Raw genomic sequence first — 14,467 nt, 5'->3', positions numbered from 1 at the left:
GCTACCGTTATTATTGTGAGTTAACGTCAATATCAAAACTCACCAAACACTGTGGACACACTAAATGAGCTGACGACAGAGTATCGTGCACACCTCACCCAGAGAACAAAGTAGCGGTTAGTAGGAGCTAGAGGTGCTGTCTGTGTGCTGCTAATACCTGAAACCCCAAACTGCTGAAATGTGTCAGATGGCTAAAGGCCCATTCTTCCTGTGTTCCTACTTCCTATCTCAGTCCTACCCCAGGCTGTTGAGCCTCCTGCATACCGGCAGCTCTGATCAATGGGGGGGGGGGGGGGGGGGCTGAGCAGTGGAGTGATGTTTGAACCACTGAGCACAAGAGCTTTATCCTGTGGTCGGCTTCTAATATATCGCAGCACAGACATCTTGGTGTAATTTACCCCTGTACATTTGTGTATCTTCTGTTGTCGTCACGTTCTCTTTTCTTAGTAGCGATACTTTCTAATTAACAAATGTGCTCTGGATTAGTGTTGGTGATGGCTGTAAAAGTTTATTAGCAATCCATTGAGTGAAGGGAGCGGGAGTGACAATCCCTGGCACCAGCAGAAGCCCTACGATCAATACACTCCCCTAAACCTCCCTCACACACACAACTGTCTCAGTGGCTGACTCGCACATTTAGTCATTAATACCTCAAAATGGACTACAGTGAGGAGTTCACCAACTCCTTGAATGTGCTTTTTCTCCTGCTAATTAATTTTTGGAGTGCATGAAGCCCATTAAACTTTGAAGAGCGGACGCTATTTACTTGTGCATACAATCCATTGCCTGTTGTATGTGCTTGTTTTTTTATTGTTCAGGCCTCATTTGTAAAAGTAACTTTCGTCTCAATATGACTTCCCTGTTGAAATAAAGGTAAATAAATACTATCCTATCCTAACCAACATCTCTTTTTCGTTTCAGACATGAACCACTGAAGCTGAGACGGACAAGGACTGCAATAAGCTCACGTGACGAGCTCTATTCCCACCACCAAAAGATCTCAATCATGACACCCAAATGGCTGGTGATATTTTTCCTTTTTCTACAATCTGGGACCGAAAATGCATTCCCTATGGCCCCGACCAAGCTTCCCCCTGAGACAGGCACCTACAGGGTCACAGACACAAGCCTCACTCATCTCACAGTGCACAGCCGGACGGGAGAGGTCTATGTGGGAGCAGTGAACCGGGTCTATAAGCTGTCTGCCAACCTAACAGAGCTGCGTTCACACATGACTGGCCCCGTGGATGACAACGCCAAATGTTACCCCCCTCCCAGCGTCCGAGCTTGTGCACATAAACTGGAGTCCTCTGACAACGTCAACAAGTTGCTGCTGGTTGATTACGCTGGCAACCGCCTGGTAGCATGTGGAAGCATCTGGCAGGGTGTGTGTCAGTTCCTGCGGCTGGAGGACCTCTTCAAGCTGGGAGAGCCCCACCACCGCAAGGAGCATTACCTCTCTGGAGCCAGGGAGGCCGACGGCATGGCAGGAGTGGTGGTTGACAGAACAGAAGGGAAGTGGAAGAATGAGAAGAAGGGGGGCAGCCGGCTGTTTATCGGGGCAGCCATCGATGGCAAGTCAGAGTATTTCCCTACCCTGTCCAGCCGTAAACTAGTCGCTGATGAAGAGAGTGTTAACATGTTCAGTCTGGTCTACCAGGACGAGTTTGTGTCCTCACAAATCAAGATACCCTCCGACACTCTGTCCCTCTACCCGGCGTTTGACATTTACTACGTGTATGGATTCTCCAGCCGTACCTACATCTATTTCCTGACGTTGCAGCTGGACACACAGCTCACCCAGATGGATGCCACCGGTGAAAAGTTCTTCACCTCCAAGATAGTGCGGATGTGTTCCAATGACACCGAGTTCTATTCTTATGTGGAGTTCCCCCTGGGTTGCACCAAGGATGGGGTAGAGTACCGGCTGGTCCAGTCTGCCTACAAGCACCGTCCAGGTCGGATGCTGGCCCAGGCCTTGGGGCTGTCTGAGGACGAGGATGTGCTGTTTGTGGTGTTCTCCCAGGGCCAGAAGAACCGGGCCAATCCGCCTCGGGAAACAGTCCTGTGTCTCTTTACCCTGCATCAGATCAACCTGGCCATGAGGGAGAGGATCAAGTCGTGCTACCGTGGGGAAGGCAAGCTGTCCCTGCCCTGGCTGCTCAACAAGGAGCTACCCTGCATCAACACGGTGAGTCATCACCATTTCTTTTTAGTAATTCCACTTCAAATGAAGTACTTCTATCCAGCCTCAGGCCCCAGCCCCGAAGGCAATATTCTGCTGGGTTTACTTGCATATTTCATCCATACCTCATTAACTTAAATAACCCAAATGCCCTATGAATATATTGAAACATTTAAAGCCAGGCACCAGAGATTTTTGCATTTACTTATACATTTTGAGATTTTTGGTTGTTTTGGTACTTTAATATGAGTACTTTCAAAAAGTAAATGTCAAAATGTCAATAACTTAATGTAAATGTATATTTTATTTAGTTGATCATACTACCGACATTAACACTTCATTCATTTTGAGCACTTTTAAATGGACATACATCCATCATTTCAAGAGCTCTCTACATTGAATCACATATAATTGTAAAGCCCATTTAATAGAGAATGTTAGAAACTGGAGTATATACTAACTTACTTTTAAGAGATAGTGATTGGGTCAAAATAGGCGTTTGGCGATTGGTAGGCTAAATTTAGTGTACTTGCCTTTAACTGCCATTTCCCGAAAGTCAGACTCTTCCCACACGCCAACAGATTTTTCTCAGCTTCAGATGCATTTACATTCACCGAAGTTTGTGCGGTTATCCTTACATATATTCTCCAGTCTTACTCAGAGGGAATTGATAACATTATCTTGAAACAATTTGCCAAAAATGCATTTTACATACGTCTTTAGTATTTTACAGCTAGAAAGATAAAAAAAGTATATATCAATAATTTGGGCTAAGTAAGTCCTGTCCTGGAGATGTCTTAACCAAAATATTACGGCTGTCTTTATCCCGTGTCCCCAAAAATGTATTTGTGTTATATGCAAATATGCTCAAATGTGATGAGATATCACAGAATTGTAATCAGGGGTTGAAACCAAAAAAAATCCAATCATTTCATTCTGAACAGAACTATCTTTTCTTTTTTTCCCCCTTTCCAATGTTCTGACCAGCAAAATAAAGTTTGGAACTGGTTTCGAACCAAAAAAAGTCACGGTTTGTATCGTTTCTTTCTTTTCCTTTTTAAACCTTTGAAATATATATATATTTTTTTTACATTTAGCTCGACATTCAATTATTTCTAGGGATGCACGATATATCGGTGAACATATCGGAATCGACCGATATTAGCTAAAAATGCCAACATCTAGTCTAGTTTAACGGCAATGTGAAAAACCGATGTCAAAGCATACCTATATAACGTACATGTACAATGTACATGACTTAATGACGCCACTTAAAATTTTGCGCTACACGTGCAACACAGCATTCCTAAGCCAGCCCACAGTGGCTCGAGCAGTCAACAAGTCGAGCAGTCATTTGAAAGAGTAAGAAAATTTCAGCGAGACAACTCGAAGGCGAAATCCATTAACGCTAAGATAATGTAATTCATTGCCCTTGACAATCAACCGTTCTCTGTCGTGGGTGATGTTGGCTTTCGCGACTGGTCGAGCACGGGTATACACTAACGTTACCAAGTGCGCTATTGTTCAGATGTTGCCCTACCGGAGTTACACAGGAGTGGCGTTGTTACGGTTTTCTTCCTGGGATGAAGGAGAGGACCAAAATGCAGCGCGGCTAGTGTTCAACATAATTTAATAAAGAATATGAGAACACTACAAACAACAAAACAATAAATGTGAAAACCAAAAACAGTCCTATCTGGTGCAGAACACAAAGACAGAAGACAACCACCCACAATCCCCAACACAAAACAAGCCACCTATATATGATTCTCAATCAGGGACAACGATTGACAGCTGCCTCTGATTGAGAACCATATTAGGCTGAACACAGAAACAGACAAACTAGACACACAACATAGAATGCCCACCCAGCTCACGTCCTGACCAACACTAAACAAGCAAAACACACAAGAACTATGGTCAGGACGTGACAGGCGTCACTGCTATTAGCTTCACGACATACTATGGAGCGCCGTTTGGGTCTTTGCGTGTCAAAAAAGATACACGTCAAATAACACTATTTGACAATAACACTATTTGACGAGTTAAATAAGCTTTTACTTTGACACGTCAAATTAACACAGTTCTATTATAGAATGTTGTGTGTTCTGAATTTGCAAGTGCAAGCCAAGCGCCACCACTACTATCAGTAGCATTGTCAAAGCTGTACAAAAAAGTCTGCAAACAAGCAAACACCGGCCACAAACGATATGTTTACAATGCCACGTTGGTAATAAAGCATTATTTGTTCGACCAAAACTTCTGGGGTAGCTAGCTAGCTTTAGCTTGGTACCTAGATAGCACCAATACAACCAGCCTGAAAACAATGACCAGTAGAAACTACAGTCATTTTCACTATTCTTAGCAATGATTTAGGAATCCTTGTGAGTAAGTATTAGCTAGGTAGCCACTTGTTGTTTGCCTATTGAAATTGAACTTCAGTTCATGAAAATAAATAGCTAGCCAGCTACTTAACCCTGTTGCCCAAAGCTAACCTAATAAGCAGCTAGCTAGCTTCATCTGGCTAGTGAAGCTCGACCTGACTGGGTTATGTGTTGTGAAGCTAGCCACAATAAGGATTAGGCACAATAGTGGAATTTGCTGTTTGCTTTCAAAATAAAAGTACCTCTTTGAAAGTGATGCAGATGGTTACAATTGGTGGAACCATACCAAATTTAGACTAGATAATATTAAACAAGGTTCGAATGTGAAGCAATGAAATAGGGTATCAGTCTACTCGGTGACGCCTACAGAACACAATTGTGAAGAGTTTACGCAAATATTAGCGTTGTATCTCTTATCGCGGGACTGTGACTGTGAAATCACCTCCCCATTCAGCCTATTGTGTGTATTGACATTCATATTGCACTGTATAGCTTTACCTAAGGATTGTGGATCAATGAAATGGGGTAACAGTCTACTCAATACCCAATATATTTTTTCCCAACGTCCTCCTCAGAGTTATCAGACTCCAAAACATCCACACAGTATTGTTTTTCCTTGGGAATAGTGTTGAATACACATAGGTTGACAATAAATGTGGCTCAATTCACAGTTGTTTCAGAGTCCCGCAATAAGAGCTACGATGCAAATTTTCTATGGGTGTCACTGAGTAGACTGATAACCCATGTCATTGATCCACAATCCATAGATAAGGCTGTACAGTGAAATAAGTAAGCCCCCAATGCAATTCTAAAGTATAATACATCCAGTGTGATTTCAACAGATTTTTGTCAAATTAACAAATAACTGTCTTTTGTTGATTTTATATAACAACATTCCAACCTCGTTTATCATGATCTATTAAATTATGACATAATTATTCTATTTGTATTCATTTGCATCACTGTCAATGACATACTTTTATTTTGAAGGCTAACCGCAAAGTCCACTATTGTGGCTAATCCTCATTGTGGCTAGCTTCACATAGATGGGTCCGACCACCGTGAATCAAATAAGACCTGTCTTATAAATGAGGGTTATTTTAGATGATGACACCTAGCTATATAGTTAGCTAGCTAACTATAGATACTGAAACAGATTATGTTGTTTTGCTATGTTTTTGGGGAAGAACATTGTTTGCATCCATGAGCTAGCTAGCTTTTTTTTATGACCAGCATTGTAGGTGCGTGAGACAACTTTACCAGCATCATAGCATACGTATCGACGAATCGTTGTGACATGAAATACGAGTGATAGTGTAATCAATGTGTAATAACTACGTAAAAAATGTATGAACGCGTTAAATTATTATGTGACGTGCAGTCATATTCAGGTCCTGATTGATTAACGAGCTTATTTGACAGGTCAAATAGTGTTATTTGACGTGTATCTTTTTTGACATGCAAAGACCCAAACGGCGTTCCATAGAAATCCTGGTTGAGAATGAAACAACTGAACAAATGAACAGCGAAACAGCACAGCAAGTAAATTAATTAAATAGGTTCTGATGATGTTTTACTGGTAATGGGGACATACGTAAATGCCAACAAAGTAACTTTTTGGTCAGTGTGGTGTGTGTGTTTGTGTAACCTTTATTTTAATTTAATTTTAATTTAACCTTTATTTAACCAGGAAGGGCTCATTGAGATTTAAAATCTCTTTTTCAAGAGCGTCCTGGCCAAGATAGGCAGCACCAAGTCATTACAAAAATTACAGACAAACAACATGAAAAACTACAAGTAATCTAATAAAAACCATAGAATTCACAAGAGTATAACAAAAATAAAAAACAGCAAATTAAAAACATTGACATGTCAGGGTATCAGTCTCAAGATCATCAGTGATTTAAAAATACCAATCGGGACAAGTTCTTCCAGTTTAAAAGTATTTTGTAAGGCGTTCCAAGACGATGGGGCAGAGTACATAAAAGCCCTTTTACCAAATTCAGTTCGGACATTTGGAACAGTTAGCAGGATAAAGTCCAGCGAACGAAGAGAGTACCCACCACATTTCTGAACAATAAAAATGCGCAAATTAAAAGGTAGTAAACACAAAATGGCTTTATAAATAAAAGTATACCAGTGACTGAGCCTACGAGTGACTAGAGAAGGCCAGCCAACCCTGGTTTACAAAGTGCAGTGGTGCGTAAGGGTTTTGCAGTTTAAAATATATCTCAAAGTGCCATGGTAAAGGGTGTCAATTGATCTCAAACACTGAGCGGAAGCATTCATATATCAAATATCCCCATAGTCTAGTAAAGGCATAAATGTAGCTGATACTAGCCTCCTTCTGGCTTCAAAAGAAAAACAGGCCTTATTCCTAAAATAAAATCCTAATTTCAGTTTAAATATTTTGTAAGTTGTTGAATATGCAATTTAAAAGAGAGGCTGTCACCAATTAAAATTCCAAGATATTTATATGAGGTTACAACCTCAATCTCCTTGCCTTGACAGGTAGTAATAGGTGAAAGGTTCAGAGGTCTATTTCTTGCTTTAGAAAACACCATTAGTTTAGTTTTGTCAGTATTGATGATAAGCTTTAATTGACACAAGGTATGTTGAGCAGTATAAAAAGCAGTTTGCAAGTTCTGGAAAGCTTTTGTAAGAGACGAGGCACAACAGTAAATAACAGTATCATCAGCATAAAAATTAAGTTGTGCATTTTGGACATTTTTGTCTAAATCATTTATATAAATAGTGAATAATATTTAACTAGGCAAGTCAGTTAAGAACAAATTCTTATTTTCAATGATGGCCTAGGAACAATGGGTTAACTGCCTTGTTCAGGGGCAGAATGACAGATTTTTACCTTGTCAGCTCGGGGATTCAATCTTGCAACCTTTCGATAACTAGTCCAACGCTCTAACCACTAGGCTACCTGCCACTAGGCTAACTTACCTTATTGTAGTTAATAAATCCAATGTAAAACGTGATAACTATAGTATCGTTAACTAGCATTGAAAAAGTAAATCCATTCTTCTCTAATTAAATACCTCCCTAATTTCTGAATTATGGTTGTGACATCATCAGTAGGCTACAGTAACCTATGCCTCAGAGGGGAGGGGAGGGGCAGGTAGCCTACGCACACCCACTGGCAAAGATTTCCAGCTGGAAGGCAGATGCAGGAATATGTTTCTGAGTGACGGAGTTGGGGCTTTGCATAGGCGCTTTATCCCGAAATGTAAAGGAATGTTATTAACCGGTTCCCATGCTTTTAGTTTAACGGTTCTGTTCCGGAACAGTATAGATCACTTTTGTTTTCGGTTCGGGTTCTGTTCCTCAAAAAATGTTGTTCCCTGAAACAGTTCCATCCCTTGATTGTAATACAATTTGTGTTGTGTGTGTCTACATTGTGTGTGTGTGTGTCTACATTCAACTGGTAAAAGTTGATTGTGATATGATTAAGAGAAGAAAAATCCCTATTAGGGTTTGGTTCCTGGCCTTAACAGGCTTGCGAACCCGTTCTAGGCCTATGATATCTTAACCACTCTCCACCTTTATGACGCTATGATGACTATTTTGGTATTTTTATCATCCAGATTTTTTTTTTGCAGAATGAAAAATCCCTGCTGATCTATACAATGTTTGAAAAATTGAAAAATGTATGTTACAGTAACTTTATCCGGGATAAAACATTCGGAAAATGTTATCTTTAGAAGGTTATCTCAAATGAAGCTGACTCCAGTCATAACACTGTATTACAGTATAATTTATTTGTCTCGCAGCTTCCTGAGGGATCTCATAAAACATACAGTTAAGTTGTGATCCATTTAAATACAACAGGGTATTTAAAATAATGCATCTTATTAGGGTACCTGTCTCAAGGATTGAAATCAGGAACAGTTGAAGAGCTGCTCCCATAACTGTACTGTACATTTATAATGTCTGAGGGCACTCCACCCCCATCCAAACCCACCTTGTTAGTTTTTAGGGCAGAGCAAGGCAGATGGAGAGGAGAACAACAAGCATCAGTAGCTGACCTGGATCCCTTTAGGAAGGCGGGGGATGTTTTTATTAGGAGGAACAGGGCTCCCCATAGCTGATGCAAATCGTCTCTTTTTGATAAATTATGGCCTGCTTCATCTGCATTATCAGCCCCTTCTCATGCACAGCGATAGCACTTGACCTCTTAATGAGAGTGTGCGTGCCAGACTCTGGCACAGGCCTTGTTTGATATATTTATCCTTCATAAAGGCTCATCAACAACCGTTTGCTCCTCCCACACCGGCATGTTTCAGACTGACATGGTCAGCCTACACACTGGGCAAAAAATGGTTGAATCAACATTGTTTCCATGTTATTTCAACCAAAATATTCAATGTGATGATGTTGAATCAACGTGGAAAACTGATTGGATTTGAAAAAAGTTATTAACGTAAGGGAATTTCATATATTTTTCACCAATTGTAAATTTTTTTGGTTGATTTCACGTTGAATTATCGTTAGTTGACAACCAAATGTAAATCAAAACTAGACGTTGAACTAGTCTGTGCCCAGTGTGTAGCTTTCGGAACAAAAATAAATATCTCTATTTAACATGCCAAGAATGTACAGTTTCACCTGTGCTCAGAGGGGTATTTCTTATTACATTTCTTATCTTAATAATTAATTGCATTATCATTTTCCTTAATGTACCCCAAGAGGTGTGTAGTGAAAGCTACCAAAACCTATTACCATTTTGTGTATTCCAGATCCCAAATTAGTAAATAGGCTACATTTGATTGTGGTCCCGTGTGGCTCAGTTGGTAGAGCATGGCGCTTGCAACGCCAGGGTTGTGGGTTCAAGTCCCACGGGGCGACCAGGGTTCAATTCCCACGGGGGGACCAGGATGAATATGTATGAACTTTTTGTAAGTCGCTCTGGATAAGAGCGTCTGCTAAATGACTTAAATGTAAATGTAAATTTGATCCAATACCTGAACATTGTCCCCTTCTTGTTTTGTTTTGCAGCCAAAGCAGATTGGAGATGATTTCTGTGGGCTGGTGTTGAACCAGCCTTTGGGGGGTCTACGGGTGATAGAGGGGACCCCTCTGTATGACGACCGTGTAGATGGCATGGGAGCAGTAGCAGCCTACACCTATGGAGACCACTCAGTGGTGTTTGTGGGAACCCGCAGCGGACACCTCAAAAAGGTAAAGAGAGAAATTCTGATTCTTTCTGTTCAGTTGGGCCGATCAACTATTTCCCCGGTAGCTGTGTTAGAATTCTTTACATGAATGCTTAAAAGGTGAAGGCCTGGGGAAGCTCTGGTGTTGGAGGCAGAGATGGGATTTCACCGAACACCAACCGTTTTGTCTGATTTATTTTGGAATGTTATTAAATATTTGTAGCACATTGGTATTTTTTAGGGGTATTTTATTAGGATCTCCATTAGCTGTTGTGATAGCAGCAGCTACTCTTCCTGGGGTCCACACAAAACACGAAATATGACATAATACAGAACATTAATAGACAAGAACAGCGTAAGGACATAACTGCATACATGTAAAACACAGAGAGAGAGAAAACGCAGAGACCTACTATTCTAGGCCTACATTTATCATGACCATTTATCAGGAACATTGTCATATATTAGATTTACATTCTGTAGCATCTGTCAGGACATACACACAAAATATCTAGTTCAAATAGGGGTGAGGCGTTGTGCTGCGAGGTGTTGCTTTATCTGTTTTTTAAAGCCGGGTTGCTGTTCACTTGAACAATATGAGATGGAAGGGAGTTCAATGCAATCATGGCTCTATAATATTGTACGTTTCCTTGAATTAGTTCTGGATTTGCAGACTGTGAAAAGACCCCTGGTGGCATGTCTGGTGGGATACGTGTGTGTGTCAGTGCTGTGTGCAAGTTGACTATGCAAACAATTTGGAATTTTCAACACATGAATGTTTCTTATAAAAACAAGAAGCGATGCAGTCAGTCTCTCCCCAAGAGAGACTGGCATACATAGTATTAATATTATCCCTCTGATTACAGTGAAGAGTAAGACGTTCCACTCTTTTCTTGGCCAGCTGGTGTTTTTCTAGGTCCTTCTTTGCAGCACCTGATCATATGCCTGGGCAATAATCAAGATAATATACAACTAGAGCCTGTAGGACTTGCTTTGTGGAGTGTGGTGTCAAAAAAGCAGAGCATCTCTTTATCACGGACAGACCTCTCCCCATTTTACATTCATTAAATCAATATGTTTTGACCATGACAGTTTACAATCCAAGGGAACACCAAGTAATTTAGTCTCCTCAACTTGCTCAACAGCCAGGTTATTCATTATAAGATTCAGCTGAGGTCTAGAACTTAGGAAATTATTTGTGCCAAGTATAATTATTTTAGATTTAGAGATGATCAGGACTAGTTTATTACTGGCTACCCATTCTAAATCTGACTGCAACTCTTTGTTTATGGTTGCAGTGATTTCACCAGCTGGGGTTGCTGACATGTATAATGTTGAATCGAGGACCAAGAGAGCTCCCCTGCAGTCTACCACACTTTACATGTTTAACATTAGAGAAGTGTCCATTAAAGAAAACCTTTGTTACGATCGTCTTCTTTAGAAAGAGTGGACCAAGGCGCAGCGTGTGCAAAATACATCTTCTCTTTATTTTGCAGAAGAACAAACAAAACAACAAAATGACGAACGTGAAGCTATAAATGACTAAGTGCAAACATGCAACATAGACTAGACATAGACAATTACCCACAAACAGCTAAAGCCTATGGCTGCCTTAAATATGGCTCCCAATCAGAGACAACAATAACCAGCTGTCTCTGAGAATCAATTCAGGCAACCATAGACTTTCCTAGACACCTACACTGAACACTAACCCATCTACTCTATTTAACCCCCTAAACCATACAACACCCTAGACAATACAAAAACACACAAACTTCCCCATGTCACACCCTGACCTAACTAAAATAATAATGAAAACAAAGATAACTAAGGCCAGGGTGTGACAACCTTCTCTGTTCTGTTAGATAGATAGCTCTTGAATACACTATACGGCAGAAGTAACACATAAGCCATAACACATATGTTTTTTCAATAACAGCTTATGGTCAATCATATCAAAGGCTGCACTGAAATCTAACAATACAGCTCCCACAATCATCAGTCATCTTTTTATTATCGATTTCTTTCAACCAATGATCATTAGTTTGTGTCAGTGCAGTACATGTTGATTGCCTTTCTCTATAAGCATGCTGATCGTCTGTTGTCAATTTGTTTACAGAGAAATAGCATTGTATCTGGTCAAACACCATTTTTTTGCTAAGAGTCAATAAGCTGAATGGTCGGTTGTTAGAACTAGTAAAGGTGCTTTACCATTCTTGGCAGCGGAATTACTTTGGCTTCCTTCCAGGTCTGAGGACAAAAAAAATTCTCCAGACTCAGATTCAAGATATGACATATAGGAGTGGCAATATAGTCCACTACATGCTCAGTAGCTTTCCATCTAATTTGTCAATACCAGGTGGTTTGTCATTATTGATGGACAAGAATCCTTTTTCCACCTCGCCCACACTAACTTTACAAAATTCAAAATGACAATGCTTTCCCTTCATTATTAGGTATTTTATGCATGAATATGATGGTTCACAGTTTGTTGTTGCTTGATGTAGAATGCTTGTTCTGTCAAAAACAGGATTGAATATTCCATGAGTTTGCTAGTGGAAGCCATGGAGGTCTTTTCTCAGTTGAGTCTATAAAAGCTTTATGAAAATCAATGATGTTTCTCTAGTTTGGGACTTTGTGTTGTATAGATATGGCCTTTCTGACTTGAGTTGGCGGTAGTATATGCCCAGCCTCCTTCTTCTTCTGCATGGGTTTATTTTGGGTTGACACAAGTTATCATCGCTGCTCTGTCATTTAAAATAGATGAACATCATCAGCAGTGAGTCCTACTGGGTTTAAATGCTGGGTAGTTTATATTCAACGCCACGTCAAAAAGTATTCATTTAAGGCCTCCCGGGTGGCGCAGTGGTCTAGGGCACTGAACCAGAGACTCTGGGTTCGCGCCCAGGCTCTGTCGCAGCCGGCTGCGACCGGGAGGTCCGTGGGGCGACGCACAATTGGCTTAGCGTCGTCCGGGTTAGGGAGGGTTTGGCCGGTAGGGATATCCTTGTCTCATCGCGCACCAGCGACTCCTGTGGCGGGCCGGGCGCAGTGCGAGCTAACCAAGGGAGCCAGGTGCACGGTGTTTCCTCCGACACATTGGTGCGGCTGGCTTCCGGGTTGGAGGCGCGCTGTGTTAAGAAGCAGTGCGGCTTGGTTGGGTTGTGTTTCGGAGGACGCATGGCTTTCGACCTTCGTCTCTCCCGAGCCCGTACGGGAGTTGTAGCGATGAGACAAGATAGTAATTACTAGCAATTGGATACCACGAAAATTGGGGAGAAAAGGGGGTAAAATTAAAAAAGAAAAAAGAAAAAAAAGTATTCATTTATTTTTGTCACGGTTTTCTAAAGTTGAACCCAGAAGCAGACCAGGACAAGGAGAGTAAGACGAAGGTGAGTATTTATTTACAAGTTTGAATGTAGTGATAGAAAAATCCAAGTGATTGATACTAGCCTACATGAGATTTCATAACTTTTAAAACCATGAACAGAGATAGACTGTCAAAGAATACAGCAAAGAGCTGCTGTTGTTATGCGTAAGTTCAAGTCTACGTTTTATTCAGCACTGTCAACACCTTTTATTCAACACTATTACAAAACATAAAACTCACTTCTGTCTACTGCTGCAGCTGCAATGAAGCTGCCAATTGTATCGATAGCCCTGCGATTTTTACAATTATTATTAGCAGCTCATCATGTCTATTTTAATATCGAGGAGTTTTTCACTTTCTCTGGTTATAGGAGCAACATGAATTTGTGCTTGAGGCAAATGTGGTGCAACTCGAGTTTCGCCATCAGGTGGAAGATGGTGTCCCATCTCTCTGGTCAGTCTCACCAGAAGGAAAGGAAGGAGAGAGCATGGACCGTGAGAGGTGGACCCTCTGCTGCTCTCTCCCTCAATCCGCTGAGACTAATGCTGTGTTTAAAACAACTGGGAACTCGGAAATCTCCGACATCAGTGCGTTCAAGACAACTAGGGAAAAACAAGGTCAAAACAGACTCAGGAAGCGGGATTCGTGACAATTTTAGGAAACCTCTGCCCCAGTTGCACTTCATTTCTGAAAAAGAAAAACCTTAGTGGGTCTTGACTAATGACATCAACTCTATAGATAGATAATTATTATTAGTCTATTGAATTCATTGTAGTTCTATGTGTTATGCATTATAGCCTTTTTGGTTGATATACACGTATGTATGGCAATTTTTGATCACATCCCCTCATGTGGATCTGTGGTTTGTAATCAGTATGTGAACCTCAGACTGGCAGGGAAACGGAGTGGTAGAAGAGTGCATGGTGATAGTGCTTATAAGCACTAACCAGTGACGTCTAGGATTAATACAAAAATTGGATTTTGCTTTCATAACTGTCTAACTGTAAAAATACTTATTGAAATACCATCTAGAATAGTGGTCACCAACCTTTTCTGAGTCAAGATCACTTTTGATGTCAAAAGGCAAACCGAGATCTACTGCTCAGATTTGTTTTTAAACAATGCTTACATTTTTTAACATTAACCTAATAAAAACAGTTCTGTAGGAATGAGGGGCCGAATACATTGTTACAGCATGTTGGCTATATGCATGATCTGCCAATATTGTTCTTCTCAGACTATATTATATTCCAAAACTCGAGCTTTGATAACAAAATAGATCAGTTGGTGTAGCACTTACAAGGCACAGCTGATTTAATTTGCTTTTTTATTTTACTGGACTGACGATACCTGCATCTGATGG

The 14,467-nt window shown here is 40.7% G+C and overlaps 1 protein-coding gene across 1 annotated transcript in view; it reads left to right on the top strand.

Moving 5' to 3' along the window:
• Positions 1-1,006: 1,006 nt before the first annotated feature.
• The window catches only part of LOC120058914 (plexin A3), a 120,870-nt gene continuing 107,409 nt past the window's right edge, over positions 1,007-14,467 (top strand). Inside the window, exons 1-2 of the mRNA XM_039007663.1 lie at positions 1,007-2,191; positions 9,577-9,759. Of these exons, the coding sequence (XP_038863591.1) occupies positions 1,007-2,191; positions 9,577-9,759 (1,368 nt within the window). The remainder of the gene's footprint in view (positions 2,192-9,576; positions 9,760-14,467) is intronic.

This window comes from Salvelinus namaycush, chromosome 14, assembly GCF_016432855.1.
Source record: "Salvelinus namaycush isolate Seneca chromosome 14, SaNama_1.0, whole genome shotgun sequence".
NCBI lineage: Eukaryota > Metazoa > Chordata > Actinopteri > Salmoniformes > Salmonidae > Salvelinus > Salvelinus namaycush.
The sequence above is the reverse complement of the archived record's forward strand: the minus strand, read 5'-3'. Positions and strand labels throughout refer to the sequence as shown.